Source organism: Cucurbita pepo, chromosome 13 (assembly GCF_057944985.1).
Source record: "Cucurbita pepo subsp. pepo isolate OVF chromosome 13, ASM5794498v1, whole genome shotgun sequence".
NCBI classification, from domain to species: Eukaryota; Viridiplantae; Streptophyta; class Magnoliopsida; order Cucurbitales; family Cucurbitaceae; genus Cucurbita; species Cucurbita pepo.
In genome coordinates, this window is record NC_141810.1 from 1,145,400 (window position 1) to 1,170,342 (window position 24,943).

The window sequence follows — 24,943 nt, forward strand, 5'->3', positions numbered from 1 at the left end:
CGGTCCAATGGATTTTGCTTCTTCATTCAAACTCCTCTCCCTTTCTATGGGCCCGCTCACGTATCGCTATTTTCATAGACATTTTTAATCAACGTCAACATATAAAGCCTCAATAATTACACGTTCGTGATTGAGAGTAGCACCTCAGGACGTTCACAACTAATTAGATTCTGACCTATCAATTGGTCTAGAGAAGATCGGTGTGAGATCTCACATCGATTGGAGAGGAAAATGAGAGCCAGCGAGGACACTTGGCCTTGAAGAAGATTACACGTCCGTGATTGAGAGCAGCACCTCACGACGTTCACAACTAATTAGGTCCTAACCTATCAATTGGTCTAGAGAAGATCAATCTCACATCGATTGGAGAGGAAAACGAGTGCCAGCGAGGACACTCTACCTTGAAGAAGAGTGGATTGTGAGATCCTATATCGGTTGGAGAGGAGAACGAAACATTCTTTATATGGGTATGAAAACCTCTCTCTAATAAACACGTTTTAAAACTGTGAGACTGACAGTAATACGGACAAAAGCGATAATATCTGATAGCGGTGGGCTTGGGCTGTTACAATCGATATTATCATTACTGTATTCGTATCAAATAGATGTTACAAAGTGTACACAACAAAGCAACGAATCAGGAGCGGGTTTGTAACAATCCAAGTTCACTACTAGCAGATATTGTCTTCTTTGGACTTTCCCTTTCGGGCTTCCCCTCAGAGAAAGGTTTCCACACCCTTATGAACGGTGTTTCGTTCTCCTCCCCAACCAATGTGGGATATCACAAAGTTCCCCACAGATAACAAGACAAGGGCCCGATAAGAGATACCCTAATAGCTCACCCGTTCATGTATAATTTTGTATACAATCAACTAATACCTAAAACCCGTTACGAAAGTGGCAAATTCGTAAGCTAGCCACACTCGTGTATAGCAAGAGTCTCAAACGTTTGGATGCAAAGCATGTCGACGATCACGAGATGTTTCTTCTCAATGTTCCATTGACTTTATTGCCTTCTACTATTATATGCATATAACTCATCCTTGTTTTGTAGTGTTCTTGGTTAAAATATTGCACACGAACATTATAAGCACCATGTGCGTACTTGGAATAAAATAGGATCAATAATTGCAGTTCCCTTCACTAATAACAAAAGCTATCACTAAGCTCGATGACCCAACTCCATATCGAGATGCCCTTATGATTATGAGCGTGATCCATAGCTAATATTTGCTAGAAGTAGTCCCCGTTTTTACTATGGAACGTTCCTTTAACGTTTTCAGATCGATATTGAGTCTCATATCCTATTACAGATATTTGAGACAATCCAAATAATTTTAAATTTAAAGTTTTAAAAAAATTATTTTCCAATCAATAGAATCTTTATTACTTTTTTTTAATGCAAAACAGCTCTCCGACATTTAAAATAATAATAATAATAATAATTTTATAAGGTAAATTTAATTTTTAAAAACTAAATTTATAATTTAATTTGAGAATTTTGAATTTTGAAATGAAAAAAAATGGACCAAACCAAGCCTATCTCTATCACCATTTATTGTATAATTCTTAATATATATATATATATATATATATATATATATATAATATGGACAAACTATATTTGAAATTATTTGATCCAATTTTTAATACAAGATAATACATTCAATCATATTTTTTTAATTTATTTTTAAAATATTGTATTTTATTGTTACAAGATAAGAAAGAATCATTCTCATTTCTTTTCCTAGAAAGTTGAAAATTAAAAAGAATTAAAAAGAACAATAATAAAAGGATAATTTTAAAAAAATTTTAATCACGTCTCACGTTTAAAAATTTAAAATTTATGTGATATCCCGTATCGGTTGGGGAGGAGAAATAAAACACCCTTAGCAGACTCGTTTTAAAGCCGTGAGGAAAAATCCGGAAGGGAAAGCTCAAAGAGGACAATTTCGGTTGGAACGTTACAAATGGTATCAGAGCCAGACACAGGATTATGTGCCAGCGATGAGGCTCTTTCCTGAAAGGGGTAGACACGAGGCGATGTGCCAATAAGCGGGGTGGATTTGGTGAGGGTCCCACATCGATTAGAGAAAGGAACGAGTGCCAGCGAGGACACTAGACCCTGAAGGGGGTAGATTGTGATATCTCACATTAGTCGGAGAGAAGAACAAAACACCCTTTATAAGAGTGTGAAAACCTTTCTCTAGCGGACCCATTTTAAAGCCAATATCGGCTAGCGGTGGCTTGTGCCGTTACAATTTAGATTCATCATATCCTTAAAATTGTGTTTTATTTAGTTCATTAGTGTTTTTATTTTTTTATTTAGGTGTCGCATAATTGAAAGTTGTCATTTATACAATGTCAGAAGGATGAACATCAAATTTTATAATTCACATCCCGTCATAAAAGAACAATATTCCTTTCTTTATTTTTTTCGACTTTATTTCTTAATTTGGTATTTTCAATTCGTCTGTATAGTTCAATATTTTAATCGGTATTATAGACATAATTTTATAATTTATTTTTAGAGCGGAAATAAAAATGGGTCTATATATATATATATATATATATATATATATATATATATATATATATATATATATTTTTTTTTTTTTTTTTTATATAAATGGTGAAATTTTGAAAAAAAAAAAATATTTTCATTAAAATAAAAAAGGAAAAGAAATCTTGTTGATTTATATTCAAGAATTAAGTTAGTTGAACAGAAATTATTCCAAAAATAATAAATAGAAATTAATAAAAAAAATTATTTAAAATTTAAGGACGGTTTATTTTTATTTATTTAAACTACTATTTCCTATAAACTTTGATGGTCAAGAAAAAAACAGCAGGGGCATTTCGGTCCAATGGCGATGAATTTAAGAGGCGAAAATCGAAATAGAATATACCTTTTTTGAAAAAGGAGGAAAGGGCATTATGGTAATTTCATATCCCCATCGGCTATTAAGAGTCCCCTCAATTTCCATTACCATGAGAGGAGGGAGCACGGAGCAGCGACCCTGTTCGTTCATGAATCCTGAAAACAGGGCAACTGAAATTTTTTAGAGAGAAAGAGAGAGAGATTTGGATTTCAAGAGCTTGAAGATAACGTAACACAATCTCCATAAAAATTTATTCGTTTCTAACAAGGTTTGCCGTGTTTCTATATAATGTTTTCTCTCTAGTCAAATCTTTTCTTCATTTCTAATCTTCTTCTTCTTCTTCGTCTTGTTCGAACGTGTAAAATTTTGGTTCTCTTGAGTTCTTCTGTTCGATGCTGTTGTTTCTGGTGTTCTGTTGATCCAAACATCGATTTCGTAGACGGAGTTTCGTTTTTTCATGAGATTTTGAACGATTTCTTATCTGAATGTTGGTTTAATGGAAGTTAGTATTGTGTTCTTTTGATTTTTCGTGAAGTTAATCGAATTAGCAAGGTTTGTGGTTGGTTTTCATAAGATCTTGGCGGGTTCGATTTTGAGAAGCTCCGGTTGATATTAACCTAAATCCACGTTAAATTATTGATTGAATTAGAATGCTCTGTTCTTGCCTAATATTACATTCTGTAATTTATTTCTGTAGATTTCACTTGTAGAGGAAATTAGTGTTGTTCTTCGTTCTCATGGGGTCATTATCAGAATCAGAAAGCGATGTAAATAACAGGAAGCCATATGGTGTAAGATTTGTAGAGTGGATAAGGAAAAAGCCTCTTTCCTATAAGGCATATCAAGCCACTGTTCTACTTGTGACATTCTTGGCATATGCTAATTACCATGCCTCTCGAAAAACTACGAGCATTATCAAGAGTGCTCTTGATCCGCTATCTCCTGATGGAGGCTCGAAGTTCAACCTATGGAATAGGAGTCGATCGAGTACGAGACGATTGAGTACACGGGTCGAGAGAAGCAATCTTTGGTCGCTGTCTAGTGGTGGTTGGGATCCATTTGATGCAGCAGAAGGGACATCTTTACTAGGTGAGCTTGACTTGGCTTTCTTAGGTGTATATGCTGGGGGGATGTACTTTTCAGGCCAATTGGGAGATAGAACGGATTTGAGGATATTTTTAACTGTGGGAATGTTGGGAACTGGTCTGTTTACTTCGCTGTTTGGAGTAGGATATTGGGCAAACATCCATGTCTTTTGTTACTATTTGATAGTTCAAATGCTTGCTGGTCTGTTCCAATCCACCGGCTGGCCTTCGGTCGTTGCAGTGGTCGGTAACTGGTTTGGAAAGAGCAAGAGAGGACTAATAATGGGTATATGGAATGCTCACACATCTGTTGGCAACATTTCTGGCTCACTGATTGCATCAGCCTTGTTGAGCTATGGTTGGGGTTGGTCATTGGTTGTCCCTGGTCTGATCATTGCGTTATCAGGTTTGGTAGTGTTTCTGTTTCTTCCTGTGAATCCTGAGTCGGTTGGAATCGATAAAGAAGGAGATGGCTTGAGCTCTCTCAAGAAAGTTGGAGAGGGAACTACAGTACCTCTATTGAAATCAGCATCGGAGATCGAGAAGGCGGTCGGTTTTATGGAAGCGTGGAGAATTCCTGGTGTTGCACCTTTTGCATTTTGCCTCTTCTTTGCCAAACTGGTGGCTTATACATTCCTTTACTGGCTCCCTTTCTACATTAGCCACACAGGTGAGCTGCATTTCTGTTTGTTGTTTGCTTGTGAAATCTATAACAATCAAAGATAGGAGCTTCTGTTTGAAATGATAAATATTGCTGCTCATATCTTACTCGACATACCTGATTTGTTGTTAATGTTCTTACAGTTATCGACGGGAAATATTTGTCGAGTACCACAGCCGGGAACCTTTCGACATTGTTCGATATGGGAGGAGTAATAGGAGGAATTCTAGCTGGCCATATTTCTGATCGCTTAGGTGCTAGAGCCATAACAGCTGCTAGTTTCATGTACTGTTCCATTCCTGCTCTCTACTGCTATAGAAACTACGGTCACAGCTCCATAACCATGAATGTATCTCTCATGTTCATCACTGGCATGTTTGTCAATGGCCCATATGCTCTTATAACAACCGCCGTCTCTGCTGATTTGGGAACCCACAGTTCACTCAACGGGAATTCTCGGGCGCTTGCTACTGTGACGGCGATTATCGATGGTACTGGCTCGGTTGGGGCTGCGATTGGACCCTTGTTGACGGGATATTTATCGGCGAAAAGCTGGAGTTTGGTGTTCGTAATGCTGATGATCTCAGCTCTAATAGCAGGGCTGTTTTTGACAAGGCTTGTAATCGCTGAGGTGAACGAAAAGATCGAGGAGTCGAGATCGAGAGGAAGGATTACAACCAGGGGTCCAGTACTTGAAGTGTGAGCATATGCAACGACGACAACAACAGCAGCAATCGTAGGTCTCATTGTATTTAGCCCATGTTTAGTTCATAAGAAGGTTTTGAACGCTGCATCAGAACGGTGGTCGTTCGTGAATTTTCCCTTCTTTTTTCGAGGGGTTCGGGGAGACGAAGAGCTCCTCCATAGTGTGATACGTCCAAGGAGAGGATTTTGTCACAACTTCTCCATGATGATGTGTTGAATATGGCGAAAGAAAGTTAGGTTGGTGTAAGATTATTGTACATAATTTGTATTTGTGGTAGGCAGGTCAAAGTTGTTGATCCTCAAAAACCATGTAAAAATGTATATAGTAATACACTTTCATCCTATGATTTTATTAAACGAAACTCAAAATCTCTTACCCTATTCTCTCATGGTCACACATCCATTATAATAAAAGTTAATGCTGATATGAACAACGAACCTTCTACAATGGTATGATATTGCGCACTTTAACCATAAGTTCTACAGACTTTGCTTTTGGTTTTACTAAAAGGTCTCATATCGATCGAGATAATGTTCACACACAATTACGATCGTAATTTACTGACATAGTGTTTACCTGCACATCAGAACCCACCAATTGTGACGCATTTTTGTGTGAACACTATTTTCAAAATCACGATGCCACACGATTGAAAAAGTACTATTATGGCACATCACACCACACGTGGTGTTTCACAAAATAAAGGTCAAACAAGTAAATTTTTTGTGTACGATATGCACGTGTACACAACCCAACGACAAGTAATAAGTCTATTATTGTTTTCCACGTAACTTTACACATTGTATACACTCCCATAAAAATTAAACCTTTCCCTCCAAAGAACCCACATTATAGCATAAGAACAAGCAAACACAAGCTGAGATTTCTTGATCGGGCAAGACTCATAGCATACACAGAAGAAACAACACCATAATAATGTAGAAAAGTGACACGTTCAAAGAAAAAACACGACCAACAAGAAAACTGTAAACATACAACAAAACAAAAATCAAGAACACAGTTGAAGAAGAATATATGGGATTGACCCAACCCAATTGGCTATAAAGATGTAGAGCATAGTTTATCTTCAACGGGAGGAAAGCGTTGAACCCTACTCGGCTGATCCATTGGAAAACATCAACCAACGAATCTAAACAATAAAACAGCACAAGACAATAAATAGATGAGTGAAGCAACATAGTAAAAAAGAATTAAGAACATAAATGTGAAGAGGAAGAAGAACTTTATTACCAAATCACTTGTGAGTGCACATTCCTTTCAACGTTTGGATGCTCCGATGCATTGTTGCATGAATCTTGTCTTTAGTCTCATCCACAAAGTTGAAATAAGCGTATCTCCAATTCCTCTTCAATATCAAAGCTCCAACAACTCCCCAAAATCCGACAGCATAGCCAAGTATTATCATTATGTAAAGCAACCACTTCTCCCATTTATTCTCCTCTTCATCTTGATTCTCGATATTTCTGAACGGCGGCTCAAACAAATTCTCAGTTCTACACTTCTTTGGAAGCGGATCCCCACAAAGATAAGGATTCTCATCAAAACTTGAAGGCTCATTGAATGTGGAAAGATGACCCTCTCGAGGAATCTCTCCAGAGAGATTGTTGTGAGATAGTTTCAAATCGCCTAATGAATTTAATCTTGATATGCTCCTGGGAATTGGCCCGAAAAGTTGATTGAAAGATAAATCAAGTGATTCCAACGATTCGATTTCTCCTATTTCAGCAGGAATTGTCCCTGTGAGATTGTTGTGGGACAAATTCAATCCAATCAACTCTTTAAGCTTTGTTATCTCACTTGGAATAGAACCGACCAAGTAATTTTGAGAGAGATCTATTTTCACCATGACTTCTAGTTGCTTCATGGAGTAATATAAGTCATTTGATTTGATTGACTGCCTTATACTTTTCTCTCTATGACGGGAAAAGATAACATATGCTTGCTCTGTCATTGCATTAAAATTGCGAAGATTTTGTGGGATAGGTCCTTCTAATTGGTTACGTGCAAGATCCAAATTGAACAAGGATGTGAGATTGCAGAGACTTGAAGGAATGGTACCATTGAATAAATTATCTCGTAGTATCAGACATTTCAAATTTTCAAGATTATTACCCACCCATGTGGGGATGTTTCCAGAGAATTTGTTTCCTTCGAGATCTAAAATTTCCATATCTTTGGAATTCTTTAAGATTCTTGGCATGGATCCCTCGAAACTATTGTTTCCCAAGAACAACATTTGAATACCAGAAAGATTTCCATGTGAATATGGAAATGTCCCGAAAAAATTGTTTGAAGACAAATCCAAAATCGTCAAGTTTGAAGTCAGCAAACAACCTTGAACCATTCCTGAAAACTCATTACTTGAAAGATCGACTTCAGTCAAATTCTTCAACTTGCAAAGTGAAAGTGGTAAAGAATCATTGATAAGATTACCATTGAGATACAAGTATTTCAAATTCGGCATTTGATCTCCAATGCTCGTGGGAATTGGCCCCACAATTTGGTTGTGGGAAAGATCCAAAGTGGTGAGATTTTGGGCTCTCAACCATACTGGAAAATCGCTTGAGATACTTGTCTTGGACAACCCCAAAGTAACCAATGCCTTTTGTGTTCGAAGCCATTGAGGGAACTCACTTCCAAAACAACCAATACATGAACTTGCATAAAAATACTTTAACTGAAAGCTAGGAATCCAGTTAGATTTCATGTCTAATGAAAGATGCTCATTGTCACCAATCGATAAGGTATTCAATCGAGAGAGATTCGCAAAATGAACTTCTGCAAGTACGCCTTTGAGCAAGTTATGTGATATGTCTAGCACCTCCAAATTTTCAAGTTGTATAAAACATTCCTCCCCCAACTCCTCCAATCTATTCCATCCGAGACTTAATTTTCTCAAATTTAATAATCTTCCAAATGTAGTTGGCATTGCTCCGGTTAGAGCGTTGCTTGAAAGATCTAAATCTTCAAGACTGGATAGATTCATTTTCATAACTTCCAAACACATCTCCACCAAGATTAAAGTTGTAGGATAAATCAAGTGTTTTTAGGATACAATTGTTTCCAAATATGAAGGATGAAACTCCACCATCAATGGAAGTGAACTGATTGTCTGAAAGGTCTAGGAATTTCAAGGAAGTCATGTTGTGAAAAGCCTTAGGAATTGGACCATCAAAATTATTAACAGACAAATCTAGATATTGAATTCTAGAAAGAAATGAAGAATTCATGGAACTCAAAGAAAATTGGTTGTTTTGAAGGCCACAACCTCTCAATATTAAGGACGACAAAAAAGGAAGAGAGCTTAGCACTTGCATTAAATTGGAAGCCTCTGAAAGATTCGTACCACTCAAGCCAAAGAAGTGCAAGGAAGAAAGGTGAGATATCCATTCAATGTCGCGATTGAGTTGCTTCAATTCAACTCCGCTTATGGAATAACCGTAAGAATTCGACAAATCAAGAACAACCAATTTAGTAAGATTTCCTAAATGACGAGGAAGGACTTTTGCATTAAAGAATGCATTAGAAAGATTAAGATATGTTAATTCAACCATTGAACCTAAAAAGTGTGGGATTTGAGTATAGTTGAAATCGTTCCCACTTAAATCCAAGTAATTTAAGTGTTTGAGCTCAAGCAAACTAGAGTGAATAGAATTGTTAAATAAAGGAGAGGAGTAGTCTAACCGATTGCTTCTAAGATCAATCTTAATAACATGCCCAGTAGTTTGATTACATCCCACACCATACCAATTACAGCAATTTGTTCCATTCCATGAAGCCAAACGATGAGAAGGATCCCACCAAAAACCTCTTTTGAATTGAAGAAGAGCCTCTCGCTCCTTTTGAATGCAGGTTACCGCTGAAACTCGGGAGAGAGAAAATTGGAGTAGCACCATCATTGATAATACACACCATAGAAATGAAAGTTTCTTCATTTTGGAAAGGATGGGAATGAAGTTTAGAGATGATTCCTTTTCTACATGAAATGAAGTTTAGAGATGATTCCTTTTATACATGAAAAACATAAATTTTGTTTTTCAATTTTAAGGTATGAGATTTTTCTTTTTTGTTTTGTTTAATTTCTTATAATTGGATGAAGAAATAAACTGAAAGTTCACACAAAATGTAGAAAGAAGACATCTCGTGGACCCACCAAAAGACTTACTTTTCAAAAGAATTTTGGTCTAACTTTCGAACGAATTTCTATTCTATGGACAAATTCTAAAATGTTTGTAAAGCATAAAAGAATAATATTGCAAATATTTTTCCAAAGTCACTTTTTGATGGATAGAGAGTAAAGATTGGTTCATGATACATAGACAAGTTGTCTCACGACTCTCTCGAAAATTAAGTTCTGACCTCAAATCGAAGCAATAAAATCAATGGAATCCGAAATTGTTTGGAGCTGGAATGAAGAGGAAAAAATAGAAAGCATAGGGCGAGAAAGAAATGATAGTATGAAGCAAAGAAAGAATTAAGGTTGAAAATTTATTGAAATAGCAATACAATTGTGGTGGGAAATAGTATAGTATAGTATGATCCTCCCATAGTGTTTTGTTACGCAGGATGGTGGAGGAACCACACATACACATCTTCTTAATAACCATTTTCAAAATTAAAATTAAAATCATTCATTCATTCATTCATTCATTCACATTCACACCATATACTGTGGTTTTCAAAGCATCATCACCATCATATTTACCCCATGACATCCCACCACTCCTACTCCTCAAGGACCCACCACCACCACCACTTCCTCCTCCTCCGGGAGAACCAGGGCCTCCAGAATTATAGCTCGCAAGAGGCGGTTGGATCTTCACCTGGTTCCACTCGTAACCTCCTCCGACCTTCCTGCTTCTACCTTCCTTCCATCGCTCAACAGGTTGCTGCCCCAAACGGCTCGGGGAATTGTGTGAACTATGAGCCATGAAATGGGAATGCTTCGATGAGGGACGACCATATCCGGTGTACAAATCTTGACCTGAGGGCGGGCTTCCCATATCTTGGACATGTCCACTTTTTCTGAAATTGTAACGCATGGTCAAGTAACAACTTATGAATGTCCCAACAACAAGTGAACAAGCACATGATATCTACCTTTGTGAGGTTACATTCAAATTAGCGCTTGGCATACGAAATCTTCCAATCCCAATCGATGGATTAGATGAACCCACATGCATGTTGCTCAACTCACTCGCAATGCTGCTGACATCTGAATCCCCATCATCTTGGAGGAGTAGTTCATCACTGAACCGACAAAAATTGTACCACGTTAAAGTATGCATGAATTATGTGCTCTCACGGTTTCAACAGACAGATGTGCAAACAAAAGAAAGCTTCATGAGTTATCTAAGCTAAGACATATTTGGCATGTGTCCGACACCAATATACATGAAATAATAATAAAATGGGAAATAAAAATCTATAACAAAAACAAGAACCAAGTGTTATGGTTAGGTGGTAACAGTGGATTTTTAAAACTACTCTCCAGAACCAACCATATTTTGTACCTTCTACTGGACTATATAGGATTTAAAATCAAAAGCATAAACTAATTGCCATGCAGATAAGAACGCACAGATAATTACCAATGCATATGTGAAAGTTTACTAACCTATAATTGGGATCCCAATCTCCAGGATCAGGCAATTCAGACTTGTTACGAGCCACGTCCGATGGTTGCGAAAATTGCATATTGGAACCAGGCAAATGAGCTCCTGGCATACTCTGAATGGTAGGGTAACCAGCAGAGCTTCCACTACCTACTTGATGCTGCTGCTTCCAGCTGCTGGCATTGCTACTTGGTGGTAGATGAGATGGGGAGCAACCATGTAAAGAGTTCCCATCAGCTTGTAGACCGTAACTCGTGCCTTCAGTAGATTGACCTTGCCAGTGCGAAGATGAAGAACCATCATGACTACCAGAGTAATCCCAAAATTTCCTTCTATTAAATTGACCGACTGTAGCCATTTTCCCCAAAGGCGATCCCTGACAACTACCCCTTGCAGGAGAAGTTGGCCCAAAGTGTCCAGGAGAGCCCACTGAAACTTGACCATAGCTGCTCGGTGGAGTAAACTGCGATGGACTCGTGCCTAGGGGCAGTGGCGCAAAGTTCCCGGTTGATGGGCTCACACCAATCCCATTGCCATGTGATAATTGGAAAACCCTCTGCCGAGTATCTGGGCTACTTGCACGCATTGATATCCTTCCCTGAGGATGCATATTCATTCCAGATGGACCAACAGGTGAATAATAGGCAAGCATACCATTGTCTCCGTAACTTCCGTAGCTGTTTCCGAACCCAATAGTTTCGTTGTAGCTACCATGACTTCCAACGCTGCCATAACTATTGGCATGGACATATGGTACCATTTGAAAATGTGGGCTGCTCTGCAGAACTCTGCTCCTACCTGCAATCTGAATAGAAGTAGATATGTACTTCAGATCAGAAAAACTTGGTAAATCTGGCAAAAATAACAACAAACAATTTGAAAGACCACCACGGTAGTAAAGGGACAGCAGTCTCACATTGGGAGAGAGACCAGCTGCAAACCAATGCCCTCCACCTGGATGATGGTTGTCCACCTTTATGCTTTGTGAAACAAGCTGTGAAAGAGAGAGAGAAAAGAAATAAATAAAATTAAAGAGTTTAAAAAAACTGTATGAAACCCTTCCTATTGGAGATCACTCATGAATACACCGGGTTATATGAAATCTCCATCAATGCGCCAAGGCTTGTTTCAATAAGAGAATAACGACCTCAATTCACCCATAAATACTTACACTCTCTATAGTCATTTGAGCCATATACATTAGTTATCCAACAAATTGTCTGTTGTACGTAATACTACAACCTTCAATGCTCTGATACACTTGTTGTACCCAAATGCCACAACCAAAATGTTATGATACCAATTGTTATAGTGGAATGCCACAACTAAAAATGCTATGATACCCAATTGTTGTAGCAGAATACACACTTGTTGTACCCAAATGCCACAACCAAAATGTTATGATACCAATTGTTATAGTGGAATGCCACAACTAAAAATGCTATGATACCCAATTGTTGTAGCAGAATGCCACAACCAAAAATGCTATGATACCCAATTGTTGTAGCGGAAGCGGAAGCAAAATCGATCGCACTCACACACCCACAAACTAAAATTAAACAAAGAGACACAAAGATTTACGTGGTTTGGAGAGAAGAATTTCCCTACATCCATTGTCTTGCTCTAAAAAGAAACTTTTGTGGCTAAAGTGTGTCCTTTGAGATATTCCAGGACTTTAAGCTTGCTATCGTCCCACAAAACTATTAATCCACCAAATCTTCCAATGGAATCAACATTTATTACGACAAAATATTAACAGGTCAATAACAGTCAATAACAGGAAAATGGTTTGAGATTTTGCAGTTTAAAAATGAACCTAAAAGTTTCATAATCATATTAATGTTTAACAAATCAACTTACCAAACGTGGGGTCTCCGGTGGAGGCGTGTATGGGCATGTGAAAGGCTCTCCTGTGACAAAAGGGTGTTTGGAGGCCTGCATGCACATATGGATTCAATATCCAAGTGTCTATTGCATTTTAGTTATAAAATGTACTATTCAGGTAAATTGAATACTGGGTAAACTCTACACGGGGGAAAAGTCAATACCTGGAAAGGCGACCACCTTTTTGCAGGATCGAACTCTACAAGGCCCTTTAGGAAATCAATTAAGGCCAATCGTACTTGACTCTCTGTTAATAAATTACATTGTAACTAAGCCCAGTTAGAAGTTGCTAAGAAACAGACGTTTGGAGCTAAGGACACAGAAAGGCTTACCTTTCCTAATATCTTCCTCAGCTAAGTTCTTTCTGTAAGGGTAGTTAGTCACAATTGCCTCGAGGTTCATTCGATTGAAATACTCTTTTCCAATTGAAGGCTTTTTCATCTCTCTCTGAACATAAAAAAGCAAGTCAATTATACAAATGGACACAAGTGTTGGGGTTGAAAGCTGTGTACTTGTAAACAAGTAAGTAGGGACTCAGTATACACAAACAATGAACAAATTTAGAATAGGAATCAGAGCATCTAAATTACTAGGCATCATCGAGAAAAGATTGGTTAGACAGAAAAATGTCTAGCAAAAGCATCTCTGGTACTCAATATATTTTCTTGCCAATAGTTGATTTTATTGGAACAGAGGAACTAATAAAAGTACACTTACAGCTTCATATTCATCTGCTTTTAATGCTTGAAAACTGCTTCGACCACTTCCATAAATATCACCAATTTCATTATGGAAACCTCCAATAAATTTAAAGAATTTGCTAGTATGTTTTGCCTCCTTCAGAACATAATCCGGAGGCTGTCCCCTGTTAAATATAAAGTATGCATGACATGAAAAGACAGAAATATATATATATATATATATATATATATATATATATATATATATATATATATATATATATATATATATAAACAATTTTTCTTATAAATAGATATAAAACTAGTTTACAGTTAAATCAAATACAAAAACCACCCAAGGTGGAAAAAAAAAAGATAGAATAAATTAGTTCAAAAAAATTCAGATCAAATAATGTGATCTTTTCCTGTAATTTGAGGGTCAAAAAGAAAAGTAGAAGAACAAAAAAAATTGAACCTCAGATTCCACTGCAACACATCAGTACTGCAGTAAGTCAATACTTTTCTTGAAACATATGAACTTCTAGTTGTATGAAGATTTGAAAACAAAATTTTGGGGAACTCCCAATTTATACCACTAAACTTCCATAGGTGCATCAATTTAGACTTTGTTTCCGCTGTTGTTGATACATCATTTTCATATGTGTGTAGACTTAAGTGCAAGATTAACAAAATATTAGAGGAAGTGTTGGAACCAAAGGAGTGGTAGCAACTTCATCAATATAGAGTTCCATCTCCCTTCTTCCTCTATTGTTCTCAAATTATTTGGAAAAAATGTGGGATAGGATTTTAGGAAAAGAATAACGTTATTTAGGTAATCTTGAGTTGATATAAAATGAAATTAGGTGAAAGTAGTTATGAATCACCAACAAATGGTCTAAAATGATTCCCTAATAAAAGTGTAAGGTTTCAATGGATACAAATTATTAGCGTAGGATTTAATTGATCAACTGGAAAGTTTAGGGGTAAAAAATGATATTTTTTCAAAAGTTTAGAAACAAGGGAATTTCTATATGAAAGACCATAATTAACATCTTTCCTTCCTCAGGCAATGGTGTGAAGGTGAAGAAGTTCTAGAATGACAAGTGGGTTGACAATGCTCCTAATATTTTCTTAACTAGTACATGACCTTGATGGAAGCGTTGGTCTGTAAATCCGGGTGGAGGAAGGGTAGTGCAAATTTAAAGAAGAGTTGCAGGAGCAGTCACTGCTCATGATTTTGGTGGTTGATAGACTGCCTCTCCTGACAAGGATATAAAACTTTGGCTTCTGAATGAGAAACAGATTTTTTTTCCTCGCAAGTCCATATTTCAATGTTCAAACCATTTCCCCGACAGAAAGCAGTCATTTAGATGAAGTTTTGTAAATGCAAATACATGGAAAAAACGAGGTTTTTCCATGGTCGCTGGTTTTGGGAGGCATTGGTATCGTTTTTCTGTATATATTTCTCCCAGATTAATATGGATTTTTGCAAGCCCTTTCAGCTTTTGTACATTCATTCTTTGGATGAATTTTTTTCTTTTACAACATGATTATTTTATAATAAAAAATAAGAGAAAAAACACTTACCCAAGAATGTCGATCATCCGCCTCAATAAATCGAACTCAGAAGCTCCTGGAAATAATGGCAGTCCAAGAAACAACTCAGCAACTATGCATCCAAAGGACCACATATCTATAGCTGTAGTGTATCTGAAAAAATGGTTAAGGGTAATGCTTGAAATCGTAAAAAACTAGGAGGAAATATATATACACATTATATTATATGTACTTTAAAGATTAAATAACAATTTTAATCTCTAAACTTTGATATTTTTAAAATTTACGAATGTATGAAACATAAAATTGAAAGTTAGACTTCCATCTGATATCATTTAAGTTTATATCTAATAGATCAATTAAATTCTAAAAATTTTGAATTTGTCATGGACCTATTAAACACAGACCTATTAGACACCTTTGAAAGTTCAAAGGACCAAACTGACACAAACCTCAAACCTCAAAGTTCAAGAACAAAAGAACAAACTTGTAATTCAACCTAATTTAAAAGCATCCATCATCAACACTCGGGGAGCGTTAGAATTATTTGATGGGTTAAGAAACCCACAAACCCAATAAAGCGCCTACATAACATTGCTCCATGATGAGAAGCAAAGAGATGGACACGGGAAAGGAAACAACATGACACAGATACGACTACACATTAAGTAGGAGACATGGACATTAGGGACACCTAATTTAAGCGAGGACAGATAAATTTAATACTTCAAGACTTCAAGACTTCAAGATGGATAAGACATGTAGCTTGTGCATAAAAAAACAAAATATACTAAAGGCTTTATTAAAAGTTTGTGTTTGGTCCCATAGCTTCGATTCATCCTCAATAATCAAAGTAGGAGTTGATTTATTATTGTCAAATGAAGAGGCCATCCTATCCAACCACTATATATTGTGTGTGAATGTTTGGGGCCAACTTGCGCGCACCTCAACTATTTTCATTAGACAACTGGAGAACTCATAGGTTATTAACACAAGTTGCAACCATGACTTAAACTCACTCTCTATAACTCGTTACTTATTTACATTCTCTTTTATTTTTATTTTTTTTTTTTCGTTTTTTATTTTATTATTATTTTTTTTTTTTTTGTTAGATATCGGGAGAAATATATACTGGCTCTTATTGACAATTGGGTCAACTCATAAAGTACTATTATTTGGAAACTACTTTACAACCTACACCAAATACTTTCTAGGTTTTAAAAAGTTTACAAACAAAATTTAATTTTCGTCATTGCAATGTTTTCTCAACCTCTTATTAGTTTTTCAACCAGATCTGGACACTCAGAATAGGTACACATCGTGTTCCTCATTCAAGGATACTAAACCAAATAAGTTACTAGATTTTAAAAAGGTTGTCGATAAGATATAATTACATACATTAAATGTTTTCAATTTTTTAGTTTGGACACTTCGAAAATTGTATATGACACAATAACTCCCTTCAAAAGGATACTGATATCCGAGCAGGACTTCTGGAGACCTATAGTAGCGGCTCTGCGCAAGAGGAAGAAGAATAAGAAACAGAGATCATCTTTAGAATGCTGAGGATGAAATGGAGATCTGGAATTACCTGGATGTAAGAATAAACAGTGCGGGCTTCCATGCAAGCTGATCCGAAGTCAATTATTTTAATTTCTGCCGGCTTGGCACTGCTGTTTCCAATGGTGAAAAATAAACAAACACCCGCAGCCTTGTGTAAACAGTCAAAGAAAAAACAAATTAAGGGAAGAACAAATCTTTATCTCCACGACTTACCTCGTGCATAAAAGAATATTTTCTGGCTTTAAATCACAATGAATAATGCCAGCATCTTTCAATAGTGCAAGCCCGCATAAGATCTTCTCCAATATAAACCAGACAAAAGGTAAGATGGTCATCAATGGAACACAAATGATGGTTCATTTGAAAAATTCAAACCGTAAACAAATTGTTATACCTGTTTGGATAACATTTGAACAATGCTCAATGACAACCCCCTAAAATGATTGATCTTGATAAGCTCATACCTAGAGTATGGGCAGAATTTGTAATCCAAGTATATATTTCAAATCACAATTTCTAGATAAAAAGGACAATAGGTAAGGACTTACAAATTTGTATCAAGCAGCTCGAAGCAAATGCACAGATGACGTTGATATACAAAGTAATCATAAATACGGACAATATGATGCTTGTCCTCAGGATCATACTTCTTATTTAACTGCAAGAAAACTCAACATAGCAAAGATATTAGGTCTCATACTATATTTTTCCTATACTTTCAAAAAACATGCAATACCAAAAAAAAAAAAACAAAGAATCTGCAACCGACTCAGAATTGAAGACAAATTTGGATGGGAAGAAGAAATCAGTTTAGCAAGTTACTAAAAAACATTTGTAGGTTATGTGCTTCTAGAGGCCTTTTATGGGGTGGGTATTTAGAAGAAAGGAACAAAAAAATTTGGATGGCAAATCTACCGCTTCTACCTTCTTTTGTAATTGTGTATGGCTAACATCCTCGTCGTGACCTCTTAGTTACAAGAAATTCTTTTGCAACTACGATTTATGTCCGTGCTTCAAGATCGGAAGGTTTTGCTTCATTAGTTATCTGAGAGGGGCTTTCTCATCCCCGGCCTCTAAAGCCATTTTTACCTTGTTTTTGTCTATATACTTTCCATCATTTCAAATAAATAAGAATAAATAATAAACCATTTTTGTTTCAAAACATGAATTAAAAATTTGGAAAATACAAGGTTATGATCTCCAAAGGTAGATATTCCCACTCAGTGTCCATAAATGCAAACCATAAGGATCTTCTATCTACCCCATCAGATAGCTCTGTTAAGCATCCTCTGTCTTGTCTAGAAACAGAAGAATCTAGACGAAGCCATTTAAAGAAAATAAGGTAAAGCAGACTTCATACCTACAGCATTCCAGAACCCCATAGTCTAGTCTACTGACCAAGTCATGATTTTGTTTCAATTTTCATATTGCTTTTCTTTTCTTCTGCTGAGGATTTACAATGTATTGTTCCGTTTATGTCCCTCTCTCTATAGAGTTTCCATTTATGCCTCTTCAAAGTAATATCAATCTGTCATCAACAGACTAATATTGTAGGAACATTTTTCTGGAGGATTCTAGTAGTAACTTATTGGACTTTCAAATATAAAACTTCAAGAAATATATTTCTTCCAAAATTGAGCTTTTAGCTCACAAAAGAAAATAGCCTCGTTGGTTCACTAAATCCTCTAATGGCAACAACAAGAAACGGAAATAACCATTATCCAAATAGATATGAATGGAAACAAAGTTACCAATGTCAAAATAGATACTTCAACCAGTGCTTGCTGATAATATGCAGGTTGGTTTTTTATGATCTTCAAAGCTACGAAGCTGTTAGTTTCTGCAACCCAGCATTTAGCAACCTGCCCAAAGGTCCCATGACCAAGTAGATCTTTGACAACATATCTGAAATAACCCATTAGCCTAATCAAAAGCATGACCTATTGAATTGTATATAGTATATGAATGAAAAACGATGTATATCTAAAAAAGTAAAGGGCATATGCCTAAGGAAACTTGAGTTTTGGACCCTAGTCACAGGGGTAAAATGCAAGCACGGGAAAGACAAAAGTTACACTTTCAAGCATCTAAATGCTGCAAAAATATAATATCTATAGTAAAATTTTCAATAAAAGAAAATGAAATGGAAATAGAAATTTTAGCTTTCTGTGTCTTATGCAAAAAAGCAAAAAACAAGCTGAAACGACACTTTTCGAAAATGACAATTTCATGAAAAGTCTGGTCTAAGTTCTATGGTATTTCTAGTTTCCAAGATTTCATACCACACTTTTTTTATAAGAAATTAAGCTTTCATTGAAAAATATCAAAGAATATACAAAGGCATGTGTAAAAACAAAAAGAGCCCATCACTCAATAAAAATGGACTCCAATTCAAAAAAATAAGGCCTAACTGATAATTATTTTTAAAAAGATCCAACACCAAAGCCCAAACAGAGGCATTAAACCTGTTACTTCACGACTCCCTCACAAATCTCTCCTCTCTAAAGATTCTATGATTCCTTTCTAACCAAATCCCCCAAACCACGGCATAAAAGCAAGTTTGCCAAAGAAATTTTCCATTCTCCCAAAAAGAAGGAAACAGCAAAATCTTCTCCATCATAGCCCCTCCAAAGGGAACACCACCAGGGTCTCAAATCTGGTTAACTTTTCCATGTAAAACCTACTCGGAAAAGAACTTAATCTTCTTTGGAATAATAATCTTCTAGAGCTAGGAAAAAGGGGGGATAGGAGAGGACGAAGGAGCACACAAAAGGTGGAAAAGAGAGCTGAAAGAAGAAACAAAACAATAAGGGACTTCTTTTCTTCCAATATTTGTCATTGTTGGTATAACTTTTATTTGTTGTTTATATACCTTTTTTAGGTAACTTAACTCGGGAAGAAGAAACAAAATATAACTTCTTGATGACCACAGTGTCTTTGAAGTCGATTTAGATTTAATATAAGTTCTAAAGTTCTAAAGTTCTAGTCAATATGCATGTTGATGTCATGAATTGAAAACCCCAAAAATTCATGATCAGATATGTGCAAATAAGAGGACAATAAAGATATCAAATGCTGATTTCAACTAAAGAATGATCAACACATTCCTGCAGATGCATAGTAGAAATGGTGTACTGGTTCAAAGAATGAGTGCAAAATAAGGATTGAAACTTTCATTCAGAAAACACACAGACCTCCGTTGTGTATCAGAATTGAGTAAAACGGAGTTCACCGTCAAAATAAGATCTGAGTTCACGTTATCATAGCCATCATTGAGGACTCCAGTTGATGGACTCGTCAAAAATCTCTTCAGGTTTAACTCTTCTGAATATTTAAACTCTGGATTGCATTTTCTGTAGGTTTCAACGATGTCCTTGGTTAATCTAGCAACCAGCTGAACAATCAAAAGTTTTACGTCAGAAGAACAGATTGCTATTTCTCATTGAATCAGTATCAATCTTAAAATGACAAAATATAAATTATGTAGTCCTAGGATGGATGTCGTAGTAACATAACCCATATCAAATCAAGGTCCAATATTGATGTAGTTCAAGTTTGCTAGAAATTTTATGAAGAAAGTTGTTTTCCAAAAGATCCAAGAGGCTGTTTTTTTCATATGATTAACCAGATTTTCAGGAAAAATGAAGAATGTAAGGACATATTAATAATAAGAAGAAGAATAAGAATAACAACACACAAAAAGGAGTCAAATTACAAAAGCCACTCCAATCCAATAACAAAGATCTGGAGGTTAATTACAAAAAGGGCTCGTCACCGGAACCCATAGAGAAACATAGAATCAAATGGACCATGTATCACTAAAAGAACTCTCTTGACCCCTAATAGGAAAGGTTTTATGGCAGTTTTGCTTTTTTGCTATGTTCTAGGGCATCTAGCACGAGAGGAAAAGTAAAAATTTTCATGGGGTGGAGCGATCTGAGGAGAAACTTCTGGATAAAACTAGGTTTAGTTCCTTTTTGTGGTCATTTTTTAATACGTTTTTTTTTATAATTATCAGCTTAGCCTAATTCTTTTGAATTGGAACCTCTTTCTATAATTGGAATGGGGGGTGTTCGCGCCCTTGTATATCCTTTCATCTGTCTCAGTAAAAGCATATTTCTTTAAAAAAAATGATAGGATGAGTAGCTTCTGAGGATTAATTCCTCTTAATCTAAGTGTGCTTCTTCTTCAATCTTGTAGCATCATAAAGTTTGACCATGGAGTATTGGTGGATGTCTTTGATTCCAAAAGGCACTAAACTGATTCTAAGGTCTTATGTTCAGAGACACTCTCATAGTACTTTTTCTTCAATCTCGTAGCATCATAAAAGTTTGACCATAAAGTACTGGTGGATAACTTTCATTCCAAAAAAATTAAATTGATTCTAAGGTCTTATGACCGGAGACCCTCTCATAAAAGTGCGAAAGAGTACAGAAGAAACACATTGAAGAAACTTAAAGAGCTGTTGGGAGTGCTTTGTAAAGTGGTTTTCTGTTTTTGAAAAATAAAGATTTGGTGAATGCATGTTTGGATGACTGTATCATAATTCTATCTTGTAATTTTTCAAGTTGGGAAAGTTCCATGTAGGGGGTTCATTGGGCACCGTGTGAATGTATTTTGGGAGGCTTGAGAGGGTTGAGGAATGGATATAGTGATGTTTTCAAGTTTGTAACTCTCCACATTATCAATGGAAAGTTTCGTTTCTTTTAAAGAAAATGTTCTAATGACCCTTTTTAGTTGTTCCTCTTGAATTTTCCAAGTCTATTTCTAGGGATCTTCTATTTTATAGAATTAATAAACTTGTTTATCCATTTAAAATCATCATGAACAACGATTCCGAACTCCCAAAAAAATTTAAACTTATAAATAGTAAGTTCAAGTGCACAAAGATGTTTTTATAAGCCATCCAAATATTGTTATCGATAATAGTTTTAAAGACAAACAAAAATCTGTTTCTGAGAACAATGATTATCAAGGGGGCCTTGGGTTGCTATCTCAAAATATTGTGCTGAAAGTGATGAATGGTACAAGTTTGTGATGGGCAAGCGGATAGAATCAGATTTGAGGAGTAACCTTGTTCAGGGGATAAATATGTTTTGGTATGCTTAATTATAAACTTATTATCTTTCAAAATTAACTCCCCTAAAAAAAGGAAAACAAAACTTTACATGATAAAATTGGTCTTGTAAAGTTACATTAATCACTCTCACTCTACTTTAGCTAATTCCACCTTGTATTCAACTTTAGTGAATTCCATCTCGTTTTAGTCCAAAGATCCTTCTTTTTGTTCATACTCTTGGTCTCTTCGTTCTTGAAAATGACCTTCTAATCTTTTAAATGATTGGACAAAAGGCTTCTCCTCCTTTCTCAAAAGAGTCAATGACATTCAAGATCCCGTCTTGGTCTATCCTTTCACGACAATGCCCCTCTCCTGATCTTTTAACTGGTTGAACAAATGACTTCTCCTTTCTTAAAGGAGTCATAAAACTCAATATCCCTTCTCCTTTCCTACTAACCCTTAAAATTTCATCTATAAACTTCCTTTGAATGTCCCATGTCATTTGTCAAAAAAACGACCATCCTCACTTGTAGACACCAAGCAGAACCTCCATACTTCTTTTCATTCCATTTTTTAATAATGTAATATTATCTACACTCCAACTATGCTAATTCAAGTTTTTTTCAGCCAACTTGTACACTCGTCTTCTTTCGAACAACATCTTGCATGCTAATGCCTCCATGAGGTAGCGTATGACTTGGAGTTCAAGGGACAATGAAGTGAACCGATGGCCAATCCAATGCACCTGCTTTTGAAGCAATCTAATCTAAAAAGATGAAAATTTTCTCTTCTCCTACCTTTGGGCCTCAAAGCCCCAACAAACCTTAGGGCTAAACTAATAGATACTTATTTTATGCACTATAGCTGCTAGACTCCATCATATGCCCTCCACTATCACATAAAAGACAAACTAGAAAGCAAAGAAACCCAAGTAGAAAGTAAAGAAATAAGTAAGGACTTTTTGTTCATCAAATCTATCAATCTTTAAAGACTCTTTGATCCTTTAACACTTGATTTTCTTCTACACAATATCTGTCCTTGTAAATTTGGTAAACATCACTTTAACACTTGATTTTCTTCTACACAATATCTGTCCTTGTAAATTTGGTAAACATCACAACTAAGACCCTTGGTATTTCTAAAGTTACCAAAAGAGGCACAATATAAATATAGACCAAATTTTCTTGGAATGACATATACTTCTACAACTACAAACGAGTGAATCAAATAGGCTACAGAAAGCATCCTACTACGACAACCGCAGCCAGTAGTTCTATAAGTTTCTAAAGGAATGCATCTTTCTTTACCGTGTGAGATGGACAAGTATTCCAGCACTAAAAATTTCAACAGGAATAAATAATGATAGATATGTCTAACAGTAGGCAAGACATGCGTGGAAAATTGAGGAAGTTGTTTAAAGGTGCACCTCCTGGAGCTGAGAACTTCAACCGTGAACCACGCCATAGGGAAAAGTCTCAATTCAGCAACAAAACACTAAAACTACCATAAAGTTTGGTATCAAACATGCAGACTGAAAGAACAATCATTTGCAACATCGATGTCCATCAAGCTATTAACAACTACATAATTTACCAACAAGTTAAGCAAAATGGAAAAGAACTCAAAGAAAGAGAAGACAAGAACTTACAGGTATTCTGGCGGCAAAACGCGAATCTTGGGGTTTCGCAGCAGCATCTTCCCGGTACAAATAAGGACTAAAACCGAGTTGCCTAGGATGCCACAGCAGTCCTACAGACGCCGATGTCGAAGCAGCCAGTGGGTCGCATTCGGCGCTGGAGTGTGCAGGTAACCGACGGTCAGCTTCATCACTTATGCTAACTTCTTCCTTAGCCATAACCAAGGCAGGAAATCAAGCTCCAACCAAAGAATTGATATCGCCCAAATCCTCCATTGGAGCTAATCCTCAAGCATAAAAAGCAAAACCAATAACTAAACAATAAAAACAGAAATTGACGGTGGGGTTCAGTAGTGGGTGGGTCGATTCTTGAATCCCCCCAATTGCATCTATGGTTTCAGCAGAGCCACTCCCAATTGAAGAAATCCGCCAACTGAATCCACTCCCATTCTGATTTTGTCTCTAATTCAATCTCCAGAAACCGACAAACCCCTCCCAAGAATCCATGGCACACAAAAATCGATCAATCTGACATGGGCGTATCAGATTGACGATTATCTAAACATTGAAATGAATCCTCCAAAACTTCGATCAGACAAGAAGCAACAAAAATTGACCCAAATAATATAACTTCACACTATAAAAACACAATCACAAAACCACCAAGAAAGAAAATCCCACAATTCCGATCGATGGCGAAGGGGAAGTGAGAGAGATTAAGAGAAAAGATATGGAAATTGGAAAGTGGAGAGAGAAAGTTAAGAGGAAGAGAGAGAAAGAGGGGAGATGAATTTTTTGTGTATGGGACAATAATGAGTTTATGTTCATCCAATAGCGAACTTCAGCAAAAGTAAGGAAAACCCTTTTTTATTTTTTTTTATTTTTTTATTTTTTTATTTTTTTTTTATAAAATAAATAAATAAATAAATTGTCATTTTTGTCACATATTTGTGAACATGCAGGAGAGAATTTACGTTACGTGTAAACACTTTTCTTGCTTTTTTTTATTTATTTATTTATGCAAATTCAAAACTTTAATGATTTAAAAAAACTACTAAAAAAATTTTAAAAATTATTAATTTCGATTTCTTTCATCATCTACAACTTTATTTCCCGAGCTTAAATTTATATAAATATAGTTTTGAACGTATTGATATAAAATACGTATGTCTAAATTGTATAATGATGATTTTGATCGTATTTATTTTAATATAAGTTTTACGCATAATTTTAATATTTTATTAAATTAATTTATTCGAGAGAGTTCTATATCTTAATTAATAAAATTGTTAGTTTATGTTTTAATTAGTTTAAGTCAAGAAAGATACGAAGCTCCATTTGGATATTTAAAATAATTGTTGCCAACTATACTTTAAAAAACAACTAGTTGTAAATTTAAAAAAAATATATCACATTGTTTGAAAATTAATATGAAATTTAAATATATATATATTTATAGGTTGATATTCAATATATAAATTAATGTGAGAATAATAATGTTTATCGCTAGAAGATATTATCCATTTTAGCTCGTTATGCATCGTCGTCAATTTCACAATTTTAAAACACATCCACTAGGAGAAATTTTCACTCT

At 35.7% G+C, this 24,943-nt stretch overlaps 4 protein-coding genes across 5 annotated transcripts; 1 reads left to right on the forward strand and 3 right to left on the reverse strand.

Annotated features, from left to right (window-relative positions):
- Positions 1-2,979: 2,979 nt before the first annotated feature.
- LOC111808875 (putative glycerol-3-phosphate transporter 1) lies at positions 2,980-5,709 on the forward strand. The gene is made up of 3 exons (XM_023695095.2): positions 2,980-3,150; positions 3,580-4,637; positions 4,772-5,709. Exons 2-3 carry the CDS (start codon positions 3,620-3,622, stop codon positions 5,329-5,331), a joined length of 1,578 nt encoding a protein of 525 aa, XP_023550863.2. The 5' UTR covers positions 2,980-3,150; positions 3,580-3,619; the 3' UTR covers positions 5,332-5,709.
- A 486-nt stretch (positions 5,710-6,195) lies between these two features.
- On the reverse strand, positions 6,196-8,362 carry LOC111808340 (receptor-like protein EIX2). The gene is made up of 2 exons (XM_023694262.2): positions 6,586-8,362; positions 6,196-6,484 (listed from the first exon to the last, which is right to left on the reverse strand). The coding sequence occupies exon 1, from the start codon at positions 8,360-8,362 to the stop codon at positions 6,590-6,592; it is 1,773 nt and encodes a 590-aa protein (XP_023550030.2). The 3' UTR covers positions 6,196-6,484; positions 6,586-6,589.
- On the reverse strand, positions 8,322-9,290 carry LOC111808342 (receptor-like protein EIX1). The gene has a single exon (XM_023694263.2). It carries the CDS (start codon positions 9,288-9,290, stop codon positions 8,322-8,324), a length of 969 nt encoding a protein of 322 aa, XP_023550031.2.
- A 523-nt stretch (positions 9,291-9,813) lies between these two features.
- On the reverse strand, positions 9,814-24,172 carry LOC111808886 (dual specificity protein kinase YAK1 homolog). Of its 2 annotated transcripts, none has more exons than XM_023695116.2 (17): positions 23,362-24,172; positions 19,849-20,048; positions 18,406-18,559; positions 17,203-17,312; positions 17,049-17,118; positions 16,868-16,950; positions 16,683-16,761; positions 16,566-16,606; positions 15,122-15,244; positions 13,572-13,719; positions 13,187-13,301; positions 13,019-13,101; positions 12,831-12,905; positions 11,887-11,964; positions 10,973-11,775; positions 10,456-10,605; positions 9,814-10,380 (listed from the first exon to the last, which is right to left on the reverse strand). In XM_023695116.2, the coding sequence occupies exons 1-17, from the start codon at positions 23,566-23,568 to the stop codon at positions 9,999-10,001; spliced, it is 2,901 nt and encodes a 966-aa protein (XP_023550884.2). In that variant the 5' UTR covers positions 23,569-24,172; the 3' UTR covers positions 9,814-9,998. The 2 variants fall into 2 exon arrangements, with proteins under 2 accessions (XP_023550884.2, XP_023550883.2); XM_023695115.2 differs by having other exon boundaries at positions 16,683-16,764.
- Positions 24,173-24,943: the final 771 nt, after the last annotated feature.